This window comes from Amblyraja radiata, chromosome 23 (genome assembly GCF_010909765.2).
Source record: "Amblyraja radiata isolate CabotCenter1 chromosome 23, sAmbRad1.1.pri, whole genome shotgun sequence".
Lineage (NCBI taxonomy): Eukaryota > Metazoa > Chordata > Chondrichthyes > Rajiformes > Rajidae > Amblyraja > Amblyraja radiata.
Window position 1 is genome coordinate 10,733,849 of NC_045978.1, and position 26,469 is coordinate 10,760,317.

At 40.8% G+C, this 26,469-nt stretch overlaps 1 protein-coding gene across 1 annotated transcript; it reads left to right on the forward strand.

The window, feature by feature from the left end:
* The first annotated feature begins 2,467 nt into the window (after window positions 1-2,467).
* Window positions 2,468-26,469, forward strand: bcas4 (breast carcinoma amplified sequence 4). Its single transcript, XM_033041541.1, has 5 exons — window positions 2,468-2,889; window positions 16,025-16,096; window positions 20,240-20,341; window positions 23,327-23,458; window positions 23,699-26,469. Exons 1-5 carry the CDS (start codon window positions 2,539-2,541, stop codon window positions 23,816-23,818), a joined length of 777 nt encoding a protein of 258 aa, XP_032897432.1. The 5' UTR covers window positions 2,468-2,538; the 3' UTR covers window positions 23,819-26,469.

Consider the following 26,469-nt stretch of genomic DNA (forward strand, 5'->3'; position numbering starts at 1 on the left):
TTACGACAAGTAAACCAACTTGGCAAAAGGCCACAACATCAGAGCGGAGGACATTGGTGGTCGAGGAGGTGCGGCGACAGGAGGAGGCCGCAAGAAGTGCAAAGGCGGTCTCTCTTGCCAAACAGGGGCAATGGATGCAGTGGGAAGGTGTGGAGCGGAGGAAGATCAGCTGGAAAGAACTATGGGAAATGGAAGCAAGCAAGATCAGCTTCATCATCAGAGCGACTTATGACGTGCTTCCATCACCAAAGAACCTCCATCAGTGGTACGGCGAGGATCCAACCTGTGCCCTCTGCCCAACTCCAGCGACCCTCAAACACATCATGGTAGGCTGCAAGACCAGCCTCACGCAAGGGAGATACACGTGGCGGCATAATCAGGTACTAAAAAGCCTGGCATCAGCCCTTGAGAACAGGCGGTGTGCGACCAACTCCTTGCCTCCGAGAGCAAGCAACCCCCTCCCCATAAGGGCAACAACCTTTGTCCGAGAAGGACAGAAAACATCTAAACATCCTTCCACCAGATCAGAAGAAGGAAACCTATGCAGGGCCCGCGACTGGAGGATGCTGGCGGACATCGGCCGACAACTAGTTTTTCCACCTGAAATTGCTTCCACCAACCTCAGGCCAGACTTGGTGTTCTGGTCCCCTTCACAGAAGACTGCTTACATCATAGAGCTCACAGTTCCATGGGAGAACTCTGTTGAGGAGGCCTATGAGCGTAAGAAGCTGCGTTACGCAGAGCTTGCAGCAGAGGCAACGCAGCGTGGCTGGAACACCAAAGTCTATCCAGTTGAAGTGGGATGCAGAGGATTTGTTGCGTCATCTACCATCAGACTGCTGAAGGAGCTTGGAATCCACGGTCAGGCTCTGCGGAAGACCATAAGATCACTCTCAGAGGCGGCTGAAAGAAGCAGCCGGTGGATTTGGCTCAAGCGGAAAGACCCATGCTGGGCCCCAAGTATTTCAGGGTGAATCTTTGGGACGGTTTGACACGGGACACGCGCTGAGGGCTGATCATCCTGCAGCGGGCCGCCCTTGTGGAGGGTGTATAGTGTTAAAAGGCCGAAACACCCAGTGATGCAAGGGTACACTACTGATGATGTGTCCTGTGCCCAACTGTCCTGAAGGTTACCCAGGCCAAGATATACGTATCCACCCCCCCCCCCCCCCCCCGCCCCCCCCCACAGATGTTGAGCGTCTACCACTCTCAACAATCAACGAATGTCGTGAAATGCTCCCCACCTATTGGCACAAGGGACTTCTTAACATCTTGTCCTGTGTATTTGATTCTCATGCATCCACTATTTCTGGAGCTACTTCCTTAAGTACTCTGGGATGCAGCCTATCTGGCCATGGGGATTTATCGGCCTTTAATCCATTCAATTTACCCAACACCACTTCCCGGCTAACCTGGATTTCACTCAATTCCTCCAACTCCTTTGACCCGCGGTCCCCTGCTATTTCCGGCAGATTATTTATGTCTTCCTTAGTGAAGATGGAACCAAAGTAGTTATTCAATTGGTCCGCCATATCCTTGTTCCCCATGATCAACTCACCTGTTTCTGACTGCAAGGGACCTACATTTGTTTTAACTAATCTCTTTCTTTTCACATATCTATAAAAACTTTTGCAGTCAGTTTTTATGTTCCCTGCCAGTTTTCTTTCATAATCTATTTTTCCTTTCCTAATTAAGCCCTTTGTCCTCCTCTGCTGGTCTCTGAATTTCTCCCAGTCCTCCGGTATGCTGCTTTTTCTGGCTAATTTGTACGCATCATCCTTCGCTTTGATACTATCCCTGATTTCCCTTGTTATCCACGGATGTACTACCTTCCCTGATTTATTCTTTTGCCAAACTGGGATGAACAATTTTTGGGGAGGGGAATGCAAGTTGGAGAAATCAATATTTAACTGAGTTCCAGTTCAAGTGAGTTTATTGTCATGTGTCCCTGTATAGGACAATGAAATTCTTGCTTTGTTTCAGCACACAGAACATAGTAGGCATTTACTACAAAACAGATAAGTGTGTCCATATACCATGATATAAATATATACACACATGAATAAATAAACTGATTAAGTGCAAATAACAGAAAATGGGTAATAACAGAAATGGAGCCTGTCCTGCTGAGTTACTCCAGCTTTTCGTGTCTATCTTCAATATTCATACCGCTGGGTTGTAAACTACACAAGCGAAATATGAGATTTTTGTAGTAAATGCCTACTATGCTCTGTTTTATATCTGTTTGAACAGAAATATCTGTTTTGTAGTAAATGCCTACTATGTTCTGTGTGCTGAAGCAAAGCAAGAATTTCATTGTCCTATACAGGGACACATGACAATAAACTCACTTGAACTTGAACTTGAGATGCTGTTCCTGCACACCCCCCCCCCCCCCCCCCCCCCCCCCGCCGCCAGATGTCGCCTGTGCTGCCTCTGCAGCGCCACCTGCAGCCCGGGAGGGGGAGACACGGGACTGAGCGGCCGGGATCGTGGCGTCGCCGGGGCAACGGGCGGAGAGGCTGCGCACACACAGTGATGGAGGCGAGCGCGGCCGCAGCGGCTGCAGCCGGAGACGAGGGGAGCCCGGAGCTGGACTCACCGGCTGTGAGGAGCAGGGCCCCGGTGTCGGAAGCGGACATGGAGTGTGTCTCACCGGCCGGAGAGCAGGGGAGCCCGGTGTCGGAGCCGGAGTGCGTCTCACCGGCCCGGTGGAGCGGGAGCCCAGAGTCGGTGTCGCCGGCCGGGAGGAGCCCAGAGTCGGTGTCGCCGGACGCGAGGAGAGGGGCCCCACACTCGGTGTCCTCGGCCGCAGAGATGCAGAGCTGGGTGGTGCGACAGGACGCGCAGGAGCTGGCGGCGAGTCTGAGGGCTGATCCCTGCAGCGAGGTAGGTCTGGTCAGAGCCAGCTCGGCCTGATGCGGCCAACCATAGCTAAACCCTTAACCTTAATGTCATGAAGATTATCTGCAGTTGCGTTATATTTCACGTCAAATTCCTACAAAGACAAAATAGTTTGGAAGCTGCAAATCTTAAAATCAATGTTGGAAATCGGGCAGCAGCCTAAGTCCACAAGTGATAGGAACGGAATTAAAGTCGACTACACCTAAAGGCTGATCTTTCCCCCTTAACCCCATTCTCTTCACTTCTCCCCATAACCCCTGACACCCAATGCGAATGTCACTCAGCATCAATGGAGGGAGACACAAGACTGCAGATGCTGGAATCTTGCACATAACACAAAGTGCTGGAGGAACTCAGTGGGTCAGGCAGCATCTGTGGAGGGAAGGGACAATCAACGATTCCCATTGGGACCCTTCTTAGGACTGGGTAGAGGAGGGGGGAAACTGTAAATGAGAGGTGGGAGAACGGGAGGGGTGAGATAAAGCATTGATGGAAACAGACCAGGGAGTTTTTAAATTCAATGATCATATCATTATCAACCTTATCTGCTACATTTGGTGCTGCCAATGTGACCACCTTTATATTGGCAAAACCAAGCATACATTAAATGATCAGTTCACCAAATGCTTGAGCTCGGTCTGTCTAGGTCATGCAGAACTCACAGACTTCATTAACATCACTACTAATTTCTATCCTGCACCCAAATTCACTTGGACCATCTCCAACATCTCCCTTCCGTTTCTTGATCTCACCGTCTTCATCACACAGGAGATAGACTATCAACTACCATTTATTATAAACCTACTGACTCCCACAGCTATCTAGACTGCACTTCTTCCCACCCTGCTTCCTGCAAAGACTCTATCCCCTACTCCCAATTCCTCTGTGTACATCACATCTGCGCCCAAGATGAGGTGTTCCATATCAGGACACCTGAGATGTCCTCATTCTTTAGGGAACGGTAATTCCCCTCTTCCATCATAGATGAGGCCCTCACAGGTGTCTCCTCGATATCCCACAGCTCTGCTCATGCTCTTGCTCCCCCTTTCCCCCGGTTGCAACAGGGACAGAGACCCCTTCATCCTCACCTTTTACCCCCAGCCATCGCATACAGCTCATCCTCTGTGATCCTCCGACATTTTCGCCACCTCCAACGGAATCCCACCACTAGCCACATCTTTCCATCTCCATTCCTTTCTGCATTCCGCAGAGACCGTTCCCTCCGCAACTCCTTGATTAACTCGTCTCTTGCCGCCCAAACCACCCCCTCCCCAGGTACTTTCCCCTGCAACCGCAGGAGATGCAATACTTGTCCCTATACATCCTCCCTCGACTCCGTCCAAAGACCCCCACAGTCTTTTCAGATGAGGCAGAGGTTCACTTGCACCTCCTCCAACCTCATCTATTGTATCTGCTGTTCCAGGTGTGGACTCGTATATATCGGCGAGACCAAACGCAGGCTCAGCAATCGTTTCGCTGAAAAGCTCCGCTCAGTCTGCCGAAACCTACCTGATCTCCCGGTTGCTAAACATTTAAACCCCTCTCATTCCCATATTGACCATTCTGTCCTGGGCCTCCTCCACTGTCAGAGTGAGGCCCAGCGTAAATTGGAGGAACAGCACCTCATATTTTGCTTGGCAGCTTACACCCCAGCGATATGAATATTGACGTTTCTAACTTCACATAACCCTTGCTTTCCTTCTCTCCATCCCTCCCCCTTCCTAGTTCTCTGACCAGCCTGATTGTCACCTTGATTACATTTTATCTCTCAATGCTTCGTTGTCGTCTTCTCCTAGCTAACAATGATCTATTCTACATTTTCCTTGAACTGCATCCCCTTTGATGTCATGTTTTCACACCTTACACTTCCTTATCTCTTGTGTCTCCCTCTCCTCTGACTGAGAGTCTGAAGAAGGGCCTCGACCCGAAACGTCACCCATTCCTTCTATATAGAGATGCTGCCTGTTCCGATGAGTTACTCCAGCATTTTGTGTCTAAGGCCTGCTGGAGCTCCTTGGTTGCTAACCATTTTAACTCCCCTTCTCATCCCCATACCGACCGTCCTCCATTGCTAGATTGAGGCCATATGCCAACTGGAAGAACTGCATCTCGTATTCCACTTGGGTAGCTTACGAGCCAATGGTATGAACATATAATTCTCCAGTTTCAAACTGAATGCGCCAACATGGCAGTGCTTGTAGAATCCACATTGGTCTCAGCAGCCACTTCAAAACCCACAGAACTGGAGTGGATAAAAATCACCTCAAAACTGCCATAATTCCGTGCCCATCAAATTATTTAAACTATTGATAACCTGAAATTGGTAAATGTACTTCATTAACGCATCCTTTCCTTCCTGATTGAATGCCAGCAGGCAGAACTATTGAGAGCATTGAAGAAGGCAATTACAAAGTACTGGTGAGTCAAGTCAAGTCAAGTTTATTTGTCACATACACATACGAGATGTGCAGTGAAATGAAAAGTGGCAATGCTCGTGGATTGTGCAAAAAAACAAACAAACTACAAACAGAATGGAACAGAATCACATATTCACATATTACATACTTGTGGGAGGAAAAAAAAAGAGAAAAAACCCAGCAATTTTATAAAGACACCACACAACAGTAAAATGGTTCAGTAGGGTTAGTCCCTGGTGAGTTAGGCGTTTACAGTCCTAATGGTCTCTGGGAAGAAACTCCTTCTCATCCTCTCCGTTTTCACAGCATGGCAACGGAGGCGTTTGCCTGACTGTAGCAGCTGGAACAGTCCGTTGCTGGGGTGGAAGGGGTCTCCCATGATCTTGTTGGCTCTGGAGTTGCACCTTCTGATGTATAGTTCCTGCAGGGGGGCGAGTGTAGTTTCCATAGTGCGTTCGGCCGAACGCACTACTCACTGCAGAGGCTTCTTGTCCTGGGCAGAGCAATTCCCAAACCAAATCGTGATATTTCCGGACAGATACTTTCCACAGCCGCTGAGTAGACATGAATAGAGAATGAATAAACATGAGTAGACATGAATAAAGGTGAATAGAGAATGCTAGAAAAACACCAGGCTTGCAATATCTGGAAAGACCGTATTAACTATAGAACTCACTGAACTCTACTCACTTTTGATACGAAGGGCCAGATACAAAATTGTATTGAGTCCTTCAGCTTTACATCATTCTTAGCTGGCATTATCTATTGCAGTGCCGTTCATTTCAATTGAGTTGATGACTTAGTTTAAAAGGTTGGTTTTAAGGTTTTATTTTTCTTCATTCAACTGGCAGTAAAACTCTAATAATCTGCTACCTGACTGTCAGGAAATCCCCAAAGGTTCAGTATCTGACTTATCAAGTACAGATTCCTGTGCTTCCATTAACATACCAGGTCCCCAGTTCCCCACTTCTTTCTGCTTATTGGACACAAATATTTGAGCTCAGTTCTATGTTCCCATGCTCCCTTCCCATTGGGACCCTGGTTCCCAAGCTCCCACTCACTCACTGGTCCCTTGATTTCCGATCCCTCTTGAAACTAACTGGTTTGCTGAAAACATTGATTCTACTGTATCATATCTTTAAAATGTGTTTTTAAATGTTTGAAGATTAATACAGTAACAGAATAGTCCAAAAGGTCTGCTCATCTGGTACCATCAAAGAACTGAGCAAGCTAGATTAAAAGATTTTTACCAGATTTTTAACTGTTGCTTAGTGTGTTTATAAATATTTTTCTGATTTAAAATTTTCAATGATTTTTAATATATTTCACTGTTTCCAAATGCTCAGAAATCAGAGGCGCTTGCGAACAATGAAAACCACGAACCAATGTTATTTTTTATCGTGGGCCACTCAAATTCACAGAACAGTTGTAGTGTTGAAGTTGCAAAGATTTTAGAGCCATGTGATCCTGGGACCAGCATCGGTGTCAAAGTTAAAGTTGCAATGAAGAGTTAGTCAGCTATTTGCAGTTTGATCTCATGCTATTTCGAAGGTCTTCACTGGTAATATTTTTACTTGCCAACTGCGTTACTAAAATATATTGATCTCAAATTCATAGTTGTGCCATGCACTCTTTACAATTGTATAGTGGAGAAGATAAAAACATTCTAGGAAACTAGACCAAAGGGGGACTAGACCAATGTTCCATTGGTAGAATAAAGCTGTTTGTAATAAATTAAGATCAAAGAGGAAGGTTAAGATTGCACAGTGTCTGGGCTCATCCAATACAAACAAGAAAGTTGCTTCCCTCACACTTGAATTTTGCCAAAATCTGAACATCTACTGAGCTATGCTGAAAAACTCTTCGAAATAGGACTTTGCTCCAATGTAATTGCAATATGGGCCCAAGTCTTAGCTTACAGTGAGAAATCCATTTTATTTAGGGTTGCACAGTGCAGCTCAGAGTGGAAAAACAAGGAACATTACCAGGAAGAGGAAGGAGGTATTAATTGAAATTAAGAATAAATAGATTTTAATTAAGAAGAAAATAATTATTCAACAGCATCTGTCATTTTCCAAACCTCTTTAGTTCCAGGAGGGATATCCTTCAACTGGAAGATAAAGAATGTTACACTGCTATTTAACAATGCAGAAAGGAATAGACATATGCATGACATTGGTAATGGGCAAATTATTGGAAAATTTGAAGTTATAATAGTAAGATTAAACGAGAACTTACCAGTTTGAAGTTTGATCTTGATTTTATGAGGAGTTTACGATGAGCGATTACGTGAAGAAGGGCCGTCCGTCTGCGTGCGCGTCAATCTTCAAAGCAGCGGTGTTAAATCACAGATAAAAAGAAGACCTGAGAACAGTAAGATTGAAGAAACTAGAACTTCCATGTGACCTTGATAGTATGAGGGTGGGAGCGGTGGGCACGTAATCGCTCATCGTAACTCCTCATAAAATCAAGATCAAACTGGTAAGTTCTCGTTTAATCTTACTATTTTACTTCGGAGTCACGTGAGTGACTACGTGAAGATTTCAAAGCTCTGTGATTTTACGCCGGTTACGAATCCAGGCGTCACACACTGAATGGATTGACCATGGATGCGTGTAATCATTAAAGCATTCAGACATTACGTAGTTAAGTAAGGACACTGATGCTTTAAATGAAAGTAAAGTTTAAAAAAACTAGTTTCCCCTCCCAACCTTGGGGGTAAACTAAGGGACAGAACTTAAAATGGTACGTGCAAACACCCCCAGTCCGGTAATAGGTTTGTTATAAAACCGGTAGACCGTTATTTCATTCGTCCATCCTGCAGCCATTAGGATGTTGTCAAGAGGCACGTCCATTGCTCTTACTGCCGACGTAGGTGCAGCCCTGGTGGAGTGAGATTTAACCATATGAACGTTCACTCTGTTACCGCCATTACCCCCTTTGACCATCTGGAGATGGTTTGTGTTGACACCTTCTGGTCTGTTCTGAGCCTCTGTGGTTCTCCGTAACTCTCAGATAGTGGTGTTAGTATGTTACCACACACACAACCGTAGGTCCTCTGGATATGCCAAGAACTGGATCTCCATCCCTGGCATTCCTGGCCTGCTATGTTTATATCAGGTTCCTGATTACGAATGTTATGTTGTTCATATTGGTGGTCATGCGATCCAACCGTAGCTTTTGCAGTGTCTGGATTCTTTGTCAGCATACCACCTTCAGGGTTAGTTATAGGCGGTCCCCACTGTCAAAGTAGGGTTAGTACCACGCTCACATCCCATGTGTCCGTGTACCATGGTCTTAGAGGTATTAGATTGTAAATTCTCTTCATGAATTTTGTTGTAAAGGGGTGCGTTCCTATCGACCCGTGCCCTGCTTGCAGCATCAGATAGGAGGAAAGTGCGCCTCTGGCACTATTGATTGCACTATAACTTTGTTTATAGTTATAGTACAGAGTTGATTGGAAACTCCAAGACATCTGTTATCCGAACTGTGTTGTATTTGTTCGGACAGTCCTATGCCTTGAAATGGCCTCCTCAGAATCTGCAGACCAACAAGTTAATACGTTCGTGTAGTGGATGATTACTCCCTGTAACTGGGTTCACTAGGAGGTCCCTGCTCTTGGGTACAGCCATAACTGGCTGGACTATAGTTCCCAAACTTTTTGGGGACCAGCCTTGAGTAGGCCAATCTGGCACTACCAATATGCCTGTGGCTTAGTCTTGCTTGATTTTGGTCAAGCATCGGTTTGTGAGACAAATTTGCGGAAAGCATGCATAAACAATCCTCCCCAATTGAGGGAGAAAGCATCCACTGCCTTTGTTCCTGGATCCTGCTTGCAGGACACATATCTGGGTAACTGATGGTTTAGTCTAGATGCAAATAGATCAAAATCTGGTATGCCAAATCGTGTAGTTATTTCGTTAAATACTGCCTGATTCAACATCCATTCTGTGTTGTTATTAAACATCCGTGATCCAGCATCTGTCACCATGTTATATCTACCTCGTAGATTTCCCAAATATTCCTCTTGATACACCAGTGCCAAATGAGGTTCGACAATCTATCGTAAGATACAGATTTTACACCACCTTTGTTAGTGGATATGTGCCACCGCAGTGGTGTTATCAATCTGAATTTGAACAAGCACCGGTTGCATATTGCTACAGAACCCCTTGAGTCCAAATTGTGCCCCCAACAATTCTGGGAAATTGTTTCCATGTGTTGGGGAATTACAGACTCCTGTTCATTCCATCTGCCCCCACAGCTCTAGACTGTGTTAGTGGCTCCCCATCCTTAGCCGCTAGCATAGGTCTGAAGAACCCTCGATGGCTTTCAAGCAAATTTACTTTGAGCTTTCTCACGTTCGTTATCCACCGTAGTTATTCAACAATGGCCTCTGCTGGCAATCCATAGTTTTGCCAATTTTGCCTCCATGGAATCTGAGTGTTCGTTCCTTTGCTCGCTGTAATTCTGGTAATGCAAAGGCCCGTACGTACTGCTGGAAATGCGGCTACTATTTGCCAATTACACTCGCTGTTTGCCTGATAGATGGCTAGTATTTGACTATCAGGTCATAGCAGGCTTGATTAATATAGTCGTTTGCCCCTAGGCAAAGTCACCAACATATTTACTGTTTTTGATAGTAAATTCTAGGTAATCAATTACCCTCGTAGGTGTCAATTTTGATTTAACTGGATGGATGAGGTAACCAATTCTATCAAACAGGGTTTTGGTTTGCTTTGACTGATGCTTCTGCCAATTCTTGGTAACTCCAAAATGAAATTGTCCAAATATGCCATTACTATGTGGTTCTGAGACCTTTGTAGACCCAGAATTGGCTTCCGTAGTTTTGTCAATAGTCTAGGAACTGATGTCAACCCATTTGGCAGATCCATACCATCCAGTTAAACTTCAAATATCTCCTGTTCTTAGTGAATAGACACCGAATAGTATGCATCTTTGAGGTCGATGCATGCCATGTGACCATTTTATAGGAAGCTCCTATAAAACAGTAGTTAGACCGTAACAAAATTACTGTTTCTAAAAGTCTATACTGCACAAATGAGTTAAACCTGGATGAAGTGACATCCTCCATCTGTCACATGTCCTGAATGGCAATCCTGCCTAAAATTACTGGGCCTGCCTCGAAGACAATTCCAGTCCGAGTTCCAAGTCTGCTTGGAACCTGTGTATGTTATGCAGTAAAATTATCACGTTATTATCTGTTTTTTTTAAAAACCAGTTCTGAAATTTCATGTTATTGTCATTTTGAACAAGAACACAAGAGTAAATTACCAACATGTAACTGCTTCACAATCCCTTGTTTCAGTAAACCCAGACCCACCTACCTCCATGGCTACCGGTGGTCTTGTGGTAAGCCCAAAGGCCCCTGATGCGGATTCCTTTTCTCTCCTTGATTGGGAGTAGGACTGGTAAGGAGTGTGGATTCCATGTTTCTCCCGACCTCTGCTTGGGTCTGGTCTGAAAACCTCATCATACTGAGCCTGCCTTGTAGGACAATTCTGGCCATTTTGAGTCTGCCTTGAAAGACGACTGATCGTATTTCCGTGCCCAGCTTTCAAGCTACCACCGGATTCAGTGAACCGCTTTCCCCCTATGGAGGTGTGGGGTGTGTTGTCGCCTATGCGGATATTCTGCCAACTGCTGGCTCTTGAGGCCATATGCATGTACTTCAGTATGTTCATACTTTAAATTCGAGATCAGTTACCTACTGATCATTCACACTCATATAACCATATAACAATTACAGCACGGAAACAGGCCATCTCGACCCCTCTAGTCCGTGCCGAACACATAATCTCCCCTAGTCCCATATACCTGCGCTCAGACCATAACCCTCCATTCCTTTCCCATCCATATAACTATCCAATTTATTTTTAAATGATAACTGAGAGTGAGGTTCGTAGGCAGCCCTGAAAACAGGTACTGCCGCAGGCCCCTGAGGATACCTGTGCTGACATGGCCCTTCCAGTGGACCTAAATGAGATTCTAGCTTTGGTCAGACTGAAATGGACCATGAATGCCCCTCTCCTCAGAGCAGGAGACATTTGTGCAGCCCTGAAAACAGGTGCTGCTGCCTGCGGGTTCTCCATAATACCCGGGCTGTCAGCTAGATTCCATCCAGGGAAGCACCCAGTGGAACCTGGATGATTGCAGAAGCACGTATTTTCTGTTTGTTTGTATGGAAGCTTATTATTCCTTTTATGTAAAGCATTTTGGTGTTGACTTAAACAGTGCAATATAAGTAAAACTTACTTACTTACTTCCTTTCTTCTGCTTGTCCCTGGGAAGGTTTCTTCCACTTGTAGTTCCCCCTCCAATGGGGAAGACATTGGGCTGCCCCATGTGCGAGGCTCCCGGCACCGGCACTGCTGTAGGCCGTGCTGATACTGCTCCCTCCTTTGGAGCAGATCATTGTTGGAGCAACTTCTCCATAAGTTGCTACATGTGGGAGAAGTCGTCCTCAGACGCTCTCCATTGAGGGAGGGTATCCCACTTCCCCGGACTCACTGAGTCAACGGGTTCGTTTAGACTTGCGGGTGGCATTACGTCCCGCAGGACAACCATGGAGCTCCTGCTCCCGCGCAAAGTCTCCTGCCGATTCTGCTGTCGGCGCTAATGTCGGGAAGCGAGGCTCCCGGCACCAGCACTGCTGTAGGCCGTGCTGATACTGCTCCCTCCCTTGGAGCAGATCATTGTTGGAGCAACCTCTCCATAAGTTGCTCCATGTGGTAGAAGTCGTCCTCAGACGCTCTCCGTTGAGGGAGGGTATCCCTCTTCCCCGGACTCATCTGAGTCAACGGGTTCGTTTAGACTTGCGGGTGGCATTACGTCCCGCAGGACAACCATGGAGCTCCTGCTCCCGCGCAAAATCTCCTGCCAATTCTGCTGTCGGCGCTAATGTCGGGAACAAGACCGTCGCCCGCTATTTGGAAAGCTGCGGTCTTCGGCAGCCAACATCCCCGCGGGCCGTCTCCTCGACATCTGGGCTCTGAAAAAAAAGCTTCAAGCCCGAAAGAACGCGCACGCAGACGGACGGCCCTTCTTCACGTAGTCACTCACATGACTCTGAAGTAAAATCAGCATATGCAGTGGTGCATTTCAATCATAGTACTAGAGCGGGTGCAGAGGAGATTTAGGTGGATGTTGCCAAAGCTGGAGTTATGAGGAGGCTGAGTGCTGGAGTTATGAGGAGAGGCTGAAAGGGTGGTGGAAATCTATATCTCTCTGTGTGAAAGAGGCGATGGAACCAATTCGAAGATTACTGTGGATTTATTGTCTCCTAGCAATATGAAACTTGTAAAAACTGGGCTGATGGTTGAATAATGAATGTGGGTCCGTTTCAGAATTGCTGAAAATGCTCTTTTGTCAAACAACATCTGTATAGAGAGAAACTGAATTTTCAGATACAATTTTGAAAGATGTATTTGACCTGAAACATTTCCAGCATATTTTTTATTTATAGTTAGCAAGTTTCTAGTTAGCAAGTTTTCCTTGTCGTCTGTTGGAATCATAGCATTCAATCTAGTACTGCTGACACTTATTTAGGTGCTGTAATGTGCAGACCTTACCCACCTTTGTTTGGGGCAGGGGAAAAAAATCAAATAACGTGAAAACTACCTATGGGTTATTTGCGTGATTTCAATCTTATAATTTATTATCAATAGTAACATTCAAAAAATGAAGGATGCAATTCTCTAACATACGTGTTTATGAATTATTATTTAACGGGGGCAAAGGGTATTTATGTGGACCTCTGTGTGATGTTTCTCCACCATGAGATGAAACTCTTGCAGACTACGTTCATAGACACAAAAACCTGGAGTAACTCAGCGGGACAGGCAGACCTGAAACGTCACCCATTCCTTCTCTCCAGACATGCTGCCTGTCCCGCTGAGTTACTCCAGCTTTTTGTGTCTACGGTTTACACCAGCATCTGCAGTTCCTTCGTGCAAAGACTAAATTAATAGATCTATTGCGTCTTTAATTTGACTACACCAGCTGGCACCTTTGAATCTAGCCTTTGTTTTTCTTTACATAATCCCTTGGGGCACATATTCCAAATCACCAGCCACCTACCTATTCACATGCTTCTGATATGATGGCATTCCTTGTTGATCTGCATGAGGCCGCTTGAGTTTATTATGCTTTCCTCACTGCAGTGGACTGATGTTAGAAGATCTTTTCTGTGGCTTGATGTAGTACTAAAAGTTCAAGTACAAATCTGAGGCTTATTTACTTCAATTTTACCATCTTTTGTGTGCCTATTATTGTCAAAGACATTTAAAAACTAAAAATCCGTGGCTGCTTTGACAGAAGAAAAACCTGTTGTGCACTTTTGTCTACCTTCGATTTTACAGCTTCTGCAGTTCCTTCTTAATCAATTTGTCAAAAGCAGTCAGGTACTTAGTGAAATCAGCCCTGCACATTCATCCTAGGTGAGTGTGTGGGATGTTCCACAAAATGTGCAGGAAGGAACTGCAGATGTGCACAGGCCTGGGCATAGAAAAATCAGGGCCATCTTTTGGAGCTAGCACATTTACTAACTAACAAAAATTATTACCATCACTACCCTACATATTATTCCATCGCTGTTTCCTGCTTCATTTAAAAAAAAAAAATAAGACCATTTGAAATCTTATGCACTCATTTGTTACACAAATTAGTGGAAAGTCAGATCTCTCCCCCATTGTAGAATGCAAGATTAGCAATTTATAGAGGTTCAGTGGATTCCCAATCAGTTTTTATTTGGAAGGCAGATAAAATGGTTCCAGAAAAAATAATATTACCATGCTGAAGATACAAATGTAAACCTTTGGGCAGTAACAATAAACCCAGACATGTAAAGCTGGTAAGGTCTCAGATTATATTATTTCTTGTGCCTGTTCCGCACTGCCAGTGTACTTGATACATGGTGTTAGAATATCAGAAAACAAGGTACGTAATTAAAAGCACTATTTTTTATATCATGTATTTTCAAATTTATCTCCAATTTGAGATTTGGCTTTGTTTTATTTTGGTCAGGCTTAATTAAAATAACACATACTAAAATCTATGTAAGGCCAGAGTTTACCTTGCCATTAAAACGTTTAAAAGAAGATTGAATAATTGAGCCAAATCTCTGCCTTACTAAAAAGTTTGCCATTTTGACATTGAAAGTCCAAATTTCTGGGCTGTATAATTGCACAATCAGTGAACAAATATTTGTTTTCAAAAAATAACATTTAAAGTTATTTATTAAATAGATCTTAATGTTGCAAATGAACAAAGTAATTCATCCAAGAACTGTTTTGATTATTTGTATGAAATGCTGGTTTTAGATGGAAACTAAGATCTCCATGACGACTGATTTCCCTTTTGAAAATGGGGATCATTGCTCCAATGCGTTATGTGATGGTTTCCCTCACAATACTTCTGTTACAAATGAAGAAACTAGATATCTCACAGAATACAAATGACCAAACAGCATAGTTAATCCTTGATTTTGATCTTTAATGTTTCTGTAACATATCCAGCCCGTTTGCAAACTGGAGCATTGACTGCAAAGCTTTTTATTGTAATTTTTCCAGATTTTTATTCTAGAAAATACACTTTACCCAAAGATTTTTATATCTTGGGTGCTCTAAATGACAAACTCATCAGACTCTATGATTGCTTGATGAATTCTTGACATTCAGGAAATCAGCTGCCTGGTCTGTTTGTTTTGATTCATTTTATGAATTCCAATGTTTGGCATGGGGCAGTTCTTTATGCTGTTGCATCTCCAGATGATGATAAACTAAATCAGAGTATTGATGTTTGTTATTTGCTGCACATTGTAAAAAAAAAACCTGGCATAATCTAAACTTCGTATTGACTTGTGAAACTCCATGGTATTTGAGTCCATGAAACAAAAAATCTGTTTTGGATTATGTGGCTGTTAAATTATTTACCTGGAATAGATTCCTTTTTATTGCATGTTGAACAATCCAATTTGTTACATGATTAAAATGACCGAATTGAAGTATGTTAAAATGAATAAATGTGAATTGTTTGCATTTATTTCACACTGTTTCACATCCTTACTATTGCTGAATGTTTACATTATCTAATTTCGAATAATTATTGTAGAAATGGTTCGGGCTGAGGAAGTGGTGATATTGTTCATTGTGCCCATAATGTTTGAGAAAACTCAAATTTTATCGCCTTTCATGACTTTCGGACTACCACCATTTCAGAGAATAATAAGTAACAACTATTGGTAATGTACACAAAGCAGCAAATGTTTGCTGCATGTATACTATTGATTAATGATTGTTGGTTCAAAGACACAGAAATTCATCCTCTGAATTATGCCAATTAATCTTTTACATCCACGCAAATAGATATATCATACTTTTATGTTAATGTCTCATTTGGAAGACAGTACAGTACATTGCCAGCCAAGAATATACATTCAATATGCTGCATTGAGAGTTGAATCCGCAAGGATTTCTCTTATTCACTGGTTTGATTTTGTTTCAAATCTGACATAATAGTTTCCTCTGACTAAGGCGATGTACAATAAATATTCTGATCATCATTGGTGGAATGACAGTCCGTCCTTCTCTTCTAACAACTCAAAAATGGAATTTGAGGCAATTAGGGTGTCAAATCTTTTACCAATCTTGGTACATCCTGTTTGTGTCTTTTTCCATATGTAGGCCAAGGAGCTTGAAGGGAGCATTGAAGAAATGTTAATCCGATTGGATGAATTTTGTGGGATGCTTGACATGGTAAGTTGTACTTTATAAATCAGTAGGAATTGCATAACATAGCTAATTTATTCATCACAATTTAAAAAGGGTAAAACATTGTTATATTATTCACAGCAGAGGACATTGTTAGGACATCGAAAGTGCAGAATAAACAATGTATTGAGATTTTATTGCATTAAGATATTTGCTGGTAGCAAAATGGACAGCATGAGGATATTTTATATTTATAGTATATAAATGACATTTATAAGGGATCCTGAATTATTGTATATTTATATCCTCATAGAAATTTAGAGTATAAACCATACAGTTGACAAGGAGGAACAAGAGACTACAGATGCTGAAAGGTGGTGCCAAAAAATAAACTGCAGGAAGTAGCAGGCTGGTCAAGCGGCATCTGTGTGGGAGTCTGTGCTGCTTGATGCGCTGAGCTCTTACAGCAGTTTATTTTTTGGCGGCTTGCATGTGGCAAATTACAATATCTTCCAGTTGGTTTTGCATCAAAGAAATGTATTTATTCAATCTGAATTTTTTTAGTACATTGTTATCTATATAATTACCCAGAGTATGCACCTGCCTCAGTTGCTCCCCTATAAAACATCTTGGTATAAAACAAACAATAAGACCTAATTGCATAGCCTTACCCTTGATTGTCCATTTGCTGCAGTAAGTGATATTGATCAGTCAAACCAATCACAGGGGATTTGGGTTATCTGTGATCAGAAAAAGCAGCTGTACTGCATTTTAACTGATCAGATTGAAGACTCCTTAGTGCGACCACATACGAGTTTAAATCAGGAAGTAAAACTCGGCATATGTAAAAGCGGGATTCAAAAATATAATAATAGAGAAATATAATGAGGTTCAAGGAAAGCAATAAATAAAAGCTTGATTTTTAAGTCACCAATTAGAAGGAATGGGATTTCACACTTGTGATAATATCAGCCAGCACCTTTCTTTTGCCCTAAATCTAAAACATTAAAATGTTGCATATACTTAATGCACATACCTAAACCTTCTCTGGAATACTTAGTAGGTAAGTACCCATCCCCACACGGTTTTTGTAACATTATTGCAACATTTGAGGTACTGAAGAACTAAATCTTGTGAAAGAGCAGAACAAGTGGATGAGGCTTAGATATGCAGAGTTGGCAGCAGAAGTTGGGCAGCGAGGATGGAGATCAAGAGTACGTCCGGTAAAGGTGGGTTGCAGAGGTTTCATAGCGAGATCGACAATGTCGTTATTTGGAGAGCTCGGAATTTGTGGACAGAGTTTGATCAGGCTGTAAAGTGAATGTCAGAGGCAGCAGAGCATGGCAGTAGGTGGATTTGGTGGAGAAGAAATAGTGTCAGTTGGGGACAGAAAGGAAACGTATGACATGCAGTTTGTGTATTTCTTTGTAATTGTAGTCAGTGCAAGTGTACTTATGCAAGGGTGATATTTGTGATGGTACAAGCTTAATGATGGGCTATGATTAGTGGAAGATAGGTTCCAGGTGTTTAGCATTTGTTAGAGTGAGCTATCTGACTGCAGCTTCCTTTAGTATACTGGCAGCAAAGGTAGTGAGAGCAGGTATTGAGTGGGTTGTTCTGGGACGCCAGAACCAACTGTTGAGCTTTCCCGAGGTGTCGCGGGCCTAACTCAATGCAACGAAGAGAGGAGCCCACTTGATAACCCCAATGATATACTTGCATCTAAAGGATTCGTTTTTTTAAAAGAGCTAATTAATATAGCTGCTTTATTTTCTTTTCGGTTTTATTTGCATTTGGAGTCATTTATTGTAAGTTGGTGTATTTAGTTAGATAATGTTTTGGGCTTGGTTTTCTTAATTGAGCGCAAATCCTGCCGTTATAGCACAAGTACTTTGTTCCGTTTATCTTTCCCTCTCCCAGTTCCTGCTGCTGAAAAACATCCCCACAGCATGCCACCACCATGCTTCACCGTAGGTATGGTCCAGGTGATGAGCGGTGCCTGGTTTCCTCCAGACGTGACGCTTGGCATTCAGGCCAAAGAGTTAATTCTTGGTTTCATCAGACCAGAATATCTTGTTTCTCATGGTCCGAGGGTCCTTTAGGTGCCTTTTTGGCAAACTCCAAGCGGGTTGTCATGTGCCTTTTACTGAGGAGTGGCTTCTGTCTGGCCACTCTACCATAAAGGCTTGATTGGTGGTGCTGCAGATATATTTGTCCTTCTGGAAGGTTCTCCCATCTCCACAAAGGAATTCTGGAGCTCTGTCAGAGTGACCATCGGGTTCTTGGTCACCTTCCTCACCAAGGCCCTTCTCCCCCGATTGCTCAGTTTGGCCAGGCGGCCAGCTCTATGAAGAATCCTGGTGGTTCCAAAGTTCTTCCATTTAAGAATGACGGAAGCCACTGTGCTCTTTGGGACCTGCAATGCTGCAGAAATTGTTTTATACCCTTCCCTAGATCTGTGTCTCAACATAATCCTGTCTTGGATGTCTATGGACAATTCCTTCGTCTTCATGGCTTGGTTTTTGCTCTGACATGCACTATCAACTGTGGGACCTTATATAGACAGGTGTGTGCCTTTCCAAATCATGTACAATCAATTTAATTTACCACTGGTGGACTCCAATCAAGTTGTAGAAACATCTCAAGGATAATCAATGGAAACAGGATGCACCCAAGCACAATTTTGAGTGTCATAGCAAAGGGTCTGAATACTTATGTAAGTGTGATATTTGTTATTTCTTTTTAAATACTTTGCAAATATTTCTAAACACCTGTTTTCCCTTCTTCATTCTAGGGTATTGTGTGTAGATTGATGATAAAAAAAATAATTTAATCCATTTTAAAATAAGGCTGTAACAAAATGTGGAAAAAGTGAAGGGGTCTGAATACACTGTATGTTGGTTGGAAAGTCGAAGATCCAGTTGCAGAGATAAGTGCTGACACCAAGTCATGCAAGTTTGGATGGTATTAAAGGCAGACTCTACAAGTCGAACTGCAGTGGGTCAAGGCTGCTGGGTAGACTGGATTTAATGCATTCCATTACCAGCCTCACAAAATATTTCATGATGATGGATGTAGTTTAGTAGTTTAGGCATGAGGTCTTGCTTTTCTTCGGCACTGGGATGATGGTGGTCTTCAGATGGGTATCTGAGAACGGAGTAGGGAGATTAAAGATGTCCGCAAATACTCCGACTAGCTGGTCCACGCAGCTACTAAGTACATGGCCAGGAATTCCGTCTGGGCCAGTTGCTTTTCAGAAAGACCAATCTAACCTCTGCAACAGTCACCCTGGGGAGAGATACACTTGAGTCTGAAATGCCAGATGTCACTGCCCTGTTAGCCTTCTGCTTGAAGCGAGCATAGAAAACATTCAGTTAATCGGGTGGTCGCACTATCACCAATGATGTTGCCTGACCTTGCTTTGCAGTCAGTTATCTTATTCAAGCCTTGCCACATTCTCCATGTGTCCCAAGTGATTATACTGGGACTCAAGTTTGTCCCGGTATTGTCTCTTAGCATCCTTGATGGCTTTGTGTAGATCATAGCGGGTCCTCTTGTACCTCTGGATCGTTTCACTTGTATGCAGCGGATCTGGCCTTAATCTGTGAATGTCCCATGCAGTTCATCCTTGCTTTACAGTTGGGGACCACTTGGAAGTAACTTCTTGATTACCACATTTGGATTGTCTAGGCACCACTTTGCAATCCAAATCAAAGTAATTTTATTTTACAGGCGTTTAAAGGTAAGCATTTTCTTAGCAGAGAAACATATCACTATCTTTGTTTGTGTTACTTCCATCAATAATCCTGATGTATTTTGCACAGAATAAAATGAAATACCTTTCTAGTTATCATTTTAATCTGATAAACAGTGAAAAGATGGGATACTTTCATACTGGAAAATGGTGACCAATGTGCAGGCTTGACTCAAATTAGAAAGGTGGTCTATCATTTTATTCTCTGCAAAACTCATCAAAAGTATTGAAAATGAAGCAAACTGCATGTCAATTAGAATATTTTCAATTGGAAGTGCACTCACTAACAGGAATACAGAACTTGACACAGGTTTTGGGATATTTTAATGAAGAAATGAATTTAAAGAAAATACTTCAAAAGAGTATATTTATATTAAGCAAATGCATTCAAATGTTCTGTAGCTAAATCGCTTGTATATTTCTATTTCTCATAGATTCGAAATGATTCCTCGCAAATTTTGGATGAAAATATACCAAAAATAAAAGACAAGGCACTAGAAATGAAGGAGGTGTATGCAAAGATTGATAAAATGGAGGTTTGTAATGATTTTTAAGTACTTTTCTAACACCATGTGAAATTACAATTCTGAATCTCAAATGCACATAGAAACTTCAGATGGAGGTGCTATGGCATGGATGTAGTGTGAATCATGCATGAGGATGTTAGAAGTAGGTTTTTCAGATTCTTCGATACCAATTTTAGATGATTATTACCCTTTGAGGCTCTCCAATATATGTGCTGTTGTTTAGTGTTTTGATAGGAAACAGTGACTTAATTAGAAAATAGTATTGTGGATAATTCTTTAGTCTACATTGCCCATGTTGGTTGATTCAATTAACAAGAAGATAACTGAAAGATGGGTTGGAAAAGAAAAGAAACACTTCAGGATTTTGACAATGGTTTGCAATTTCTTAAAATGTTTTACTTTTAATTCCCTTTAAAGAACAAATAGGCATTGAGCTTGCTCATTCACTCGACTTTTTTGCTCAGTTTTTTACCTTCCTCGATTCCTTAAGTGTCCACAAATCTGTCTCAACCTTGAATGTACTGAACTTATCTTCTGGACTTGGAGAGAAGGTTGCGCAAAAATAAATAAATCATAAGACTAGTCGAAGGAAGAACTTGTTTATTTCGTCCTTAATGGCTGACCACTTTATTCTTGGACTGTGCCTGCTGGGTCTAGATACACCAGCTGGTGGAAATGGCTTCTGCCCAGTTAGTTCCTGTTTTATATTTCAATAGATTAATTTGGTTTAAGAACCAGGAATGCAATTCTATATTTTTCTTTTAATGATCTGCCAAACAAAGTCATCCATTTATTCCTCATTCTGCAAATCCTCTATCCATATTTTACCTGAAACCCTGTTAGTCTATATTGTGCAACTGTTTGTGTATCGCCATGTCCAATGTCATTTACAAATCCAGATACTTCACCTCCACTGATTTGACAATTAATCTTAATTATACATAAAACTGCCCCCAAAATTGTCAACACTATTTCCCTTTCATGAGACCCATTGCCTTAGCTGATTATTTTAGTCCTGCAATAACATCCCTACATATAGATTCCCAACAACTGTCAGTTTTATAGCAGTTTCCTAATTTGACTTTCCATGTTTAAGAATGACATTACAAATGCTGTATTGAAATGTTTCTTCTCCCCAATCCAATGTATATTGTTATGTTAACATTCCAGTTTGAATTTTAAATTACTGCAATGTACTATTGACCCGGTTGCAGTCTTTAAATTTCCCTGCAACCCTTTTAAAAAGTATTTTGCTGCATAATATGGCTTGCAGGATTTCTCCAGATTAAATTTCATCGTCAAACTCTAGCGTTGTACATTTCTCTGCATATCAATGCTTCCCCCCCCCTCAATTCATAATGTTGCATAAAATAAAATTGTTGACAAAGATGATTGATTCTTACCTGCTTTTCCAATTCAATAGTTGGTGATGGACAATAAATGTCCAACGTCGTCCACCCAAAAATGTATAAATGGGAACGTCATATTAAAATTGTATTATCAACGATACAATGGCTTATCTCTTTGATGCCATTAATCAATTCATGTTTTTCCTTGGACTATTAGCTTGGCTTTTCTAAATAAATTGTAGCTTAAAAAGTGATCATTTCGATTTGAGTTTAATGCTTAAAAAGAATTGGATTTAATGTTGTATATTTACATGTTAATTGATAATATAATTACACAAATTGACAAAGAATATTGGTTTGGGCCAATGACGTGGGCGTTTTTCATTATTTTGTTCAGATATGTGAACCTGAAGCATTGAAAAATCTTGCGGTTGATGTGTGAGGGGAAAGGGGGAGAAATGGAAGAGAGAACAAATTTCACCTGCAAAAGTGTTGGGTAAATCTTCAATAGATGCCGAAGACTTAGCCAACTTTCAATTAAATTGACTTTTTTCAAAAACAACTTTAGGACTTAAACTTCTGATCTGTTCCAAAGATGTAAATTATTGGTATTCATATTTATGTTGGCTAAAACTTCTGTTAACTTAAGATTTTAATTCACATGAGAGCCCATTATTTATTTACATCAACAAAATGCTCTTTTGAAAAAACATGGGAACAGATTCATCATTGGAAAAAAAATGATCATACTAGAGATTAATTAAATTTTGGATTAACTCCTATGTTTCACTCTCTGAACCAATTATCACTATTTTATGGGATGTCATCTTGGAATTTGGAAATGTTATCCAGTTAATTTTTCCTTAAGTTTTCCTTTTGGTTTTAGAACATGGTACCTTTTGTTGACTTGAAGCTAATACTTACAGCTTGTGAAACTTCATGTGAATGTATGTATTGTTGATTGTACTGCATATGGAGTTGATTTTGTTCAAATCATTAGCTTGTTGAAATGAGTTATGAAAATAGTCAAGTAATTAATTCTTTTGAAATGATTTTTTTAAGCCAATATTTGGAAGCATTAGCTATGAATGGAGGTAGGCATTGCCACGTTTTAATATAAAATATCTTCCATCATCTCAAGATGAATACTAAGGCAATCCCGAGTTCGAGGATGACTTGCTTCTATTTGGATTTTGCTGGTTCTAAGGTGACTAAAGCAGACCAAGGAAAAATTGGAGCAAAGATGCCAATCATAGCTGAACATTGTCAGTTACCATTTTATAAGAATTGGGAATTTATCCTGCAGTGTATGCCTTGCTTTATAATGGAATTGGCTAAGAGTTAAGTTTGAATAAAGAACTGAAATAACTCCCCTTAATTCATTTTATTGTCCTTTTATTAGCATTTCAAATTACCTATTCAGTGTTCTTAGATCTTTTACCCAGCTCTTCGTCTAATTTCAGTAGGCACAACCTGCTGCTTTAAACAAATTCCTGCCCATAATTTAACTCAGTAAAATGGATAGGAGAAACAGCAAATAACCTATTTTCCCAGGCAAGGTAGTTTGAACAAACTAATGACAGCTGTCAGATGAAAAATATTCTTTGCCATAAATTAATAAAGTATAAGTATTTATCTTTTGCAGATTTTTGTGAAGATGGTTGAACAGAGTGCAGCTACACTAGAAGAGCAAGTGGTTCAGGCAGAAAAAGATTGCAGCAACTTGTCCCGTGGTGTTTGCAAATTTCTGCATTCAATCAATGCACCTTTTGTGAATGTAAGTGAAAGCACAGAACCCATACATAAACCACAAAGTTTTATTTATAAATGTTAACAATTCAATTGCTTAATTATGTGTTCATTATTAACAGAGTAAGGGGAATTATCTTTTCAGGGGGTGGGGTAAATTGGTGATGGGTGATAAATACAATGGAAATTTGCACTATTTGTTTATTTAAAACCAGCAATAATCCAACCATTGCATTTCAATTACTTTCTCATTATTTTTCTCATGCAGAAAAACCAAAATCTTCTTAACGAACAGAATTTAACATACGAGCTACCTAACCTATATCGAACTGAAGCATATTTTCCTGCAAATCCCAATAGGACATTCTTCAAACCAAACAACTCATAACTATCGTTGCTTAAGAGGTCACTGTTCATGCTGACATGGACATTATTGCAAGTCTTGTACAGTTTGTCCACCTAGTTTGACTTGGACGCAACCTGGAAATCGCTTAATTGAAATTATGGATATCATGTGAAATAACTCTTGAAGTACAAAGCGGACGCATGAAGACACTTGGATTAATGGGGTTGAATACTGTAAATTAGTAGTACAGCTCCACCACTGATTTTCCAGCAACTGTGATCTAGCACCTCCTTAAATCCAAATACAATTATGAGTGCACTCAAAATCTCCTCGGAAGTCCCCCCGACACTGTGGCGCCAATCCCGACCTCATTGAGACTTCCATAATGATCGGCGGGCCAGGGCTGATTTCAGAGGCCGACTATGCAGGCCCGTAGCCTAGGTAGACAGTTCCCATACTGTTGGAATCCTCGAGAGGCCGTGACCTCTGTTGGTTATCCAGAAAGGTTCTGGAAACAAGGATGCCGGAAAATCGGTAATGGGCCTGTAATATCAAAAAATGTCTACAGTTGTAGCTCCAACCCACCATGGCAGCATATTAAGTGCAACATAAAGTTTAAAACTATCGCCTGGCCAAGGCAACGTAATATTGGGGTGTTTTTCTTTCAATGCAAGAAATATTATGAACAAGTAAATTCAGTGATGGATTGACAGCAGTGTGCTTCAAGATAAAGGAGTCTTAAAAAACGGAAAGTTTTCACATGCATGCTTAAAATACCAAGCATGAACATATAATCTAAATTCTAACAGTATTTACTGGAGTATTCCTGAATAATCATAACACTGTGACTTAATATCTATGTTCATTGGTTCAAGCTTATGAATACAATACTTTTCCTGCTTTTGGAATTTTATTTTCTAGAAAAACAGAGGTCAACTGCCACTTAGCTTAAAAAGCAGAGCTTTAAAATCAAAATAGGAATATAATGGAAGCAATAGAAAGTCTAAAAATATATAGTTATTTTGTAAAGCAGATAGGTTAATGGTAAAGTGATTCATTTTATTCAGATATTTATCCCAACAGCACAATTCTCCAACATTGATGTTATAAATTCAATAGGATCAGTTTTATATCATGGAAACACTACACACTTGTCAATTTAACATGTAATTTTTGCCCAGCAGTTGAGGTACAGAAAGCATCTGTTCCTGTTAAGTAATGCAGCCATAGCCAAACCTCTAGCAGCAGTTGTAAATGACACAAACTAGACAAGAAAAGGAAAGTTTGAAAGGATTGTTAAGTATTTAATAAGACAAAATTGGCATTGTGATAAAATCAGCCTTAAAAATATGGATTGGGCCACTAACCAAAATTTGATCCTGTTTTTAAAAGTGAAGTTATCACTAACGTATGGAATTTATAACAGCAAATTGCTCAAACCTTTCCAAACGTCTTCCTACCAATGGTGGTGAAAATGACCAACAGTAATTTGTCTTCTACATAATGTTTTGTGCTGATGTCTTTGAATTAAAATTGAGATCATTGTTACTTTGTAAATTGACTCCAGGTGTAATGTCAAATTTGTTTGCAGACAGAATTATTGTGTATGCTGTACCAATGTAGAGGTGTAAAACTATTGAGCATTACTTGTATTACCACTTGATCAATGCTGTAATTTGTTTTAAATTGTCTCTTTATTATCCAATTAATGCGGCATAACTTTTGCCATTCACTAATTTATCAAGTGTACATTTTGCATTTAAATTAAACTGAAAGACTTAAATGATTAGCTATCAATTAGGTTAGTGAGAAAATTACTTTTAAAGCACAAATATTTATCTACATTAAAGATATACATTTATGGTACAATTTCAATATAATTTCACTTTTGAAAGTGGCTCAGGATTGTCAATTTATGGGGAAAATATTTTATTTTGTGCAACTTTGCTAATGTTTTCTGATATTTAATTTAATCTGAATAGAAGACAATTTTTGTAGAAAAGGTTAAATCATATTGATTGACGAGAGTACTTTACAGATGCCATTTATTTAGTCAAATGTATGAACTGTACCAGTGCATTTAAAATTTACCTTGTGATAGCTGATGCACGGATTTCCAATTGTGATAAAACTAATATGTTGGCCTACGTTTTAGTAGCACCCATACACCATTAACCTGTTCATACTTTTCAGTTAATATGCTACAGCTAGTTCATAAATTGAAATGGTTACCAATGAATTATCTATTTAAAACCATAGCTAACTTAATAAAAAGCTTGTGCCAGTGACTGATTTTATAATTTAACCAATGCAAGATTGTTTTGTTGAAAATTAGTGGCATTTTCAGTATTTTGTACAAAATGGTCCCTCTTTCTATTACAAATTAGCTTTACCTTTTTAATTTCCAAGAACAGAAAATGATCCACACTAGGTGAAGGACTCCTCATTCTTAATGCGCTTAAGAATCCAGTCATACTAAAGGGAAGCCATAAACTAGTCAGTGAGTGAACTTGATTTTCAGAAATTTGTAACAACTTGTATAAAGCCTTTAGTATTTCAATCAATGCAGCAAAATGAAATCCACTTGATTCAGATGATCTTCCAAGCACAATTTTGAATGAACCACTTAAAATATTTAAGAGGCGCATCATACTGTGTATAAAGAAAAGCTACAACAAAATTAAATTCCTATC

What these genes read in the sequence shown, in the direction of transcription:
- bcas4 (XM_033041541.1), top strand. Translation starts at nt 2,539, where the DNA reads ATGGAGGCGAGCGCGGCCGCAGCGGCTGCAGCCGGAGACGAGGGGAGC. An exon ending in CAAAGATTGATAAAATGGAG is followed by an intron (nt 20,342 to 23,326) that starts GTTTGTAATGAT and finishes TATCTTTTGCAG; the next exon opens with ATTTTTGTGAAGATGGTTGA. An exon ending in TCAATGCACCTTTTGTGAAT is followed by an intron (nt 23,459 to 23,698) that starts GTAAGTGAAAGC and finishes TTTCTCATGCAG; the next exon opens with AAAAACCAAAATCTTCTTAA.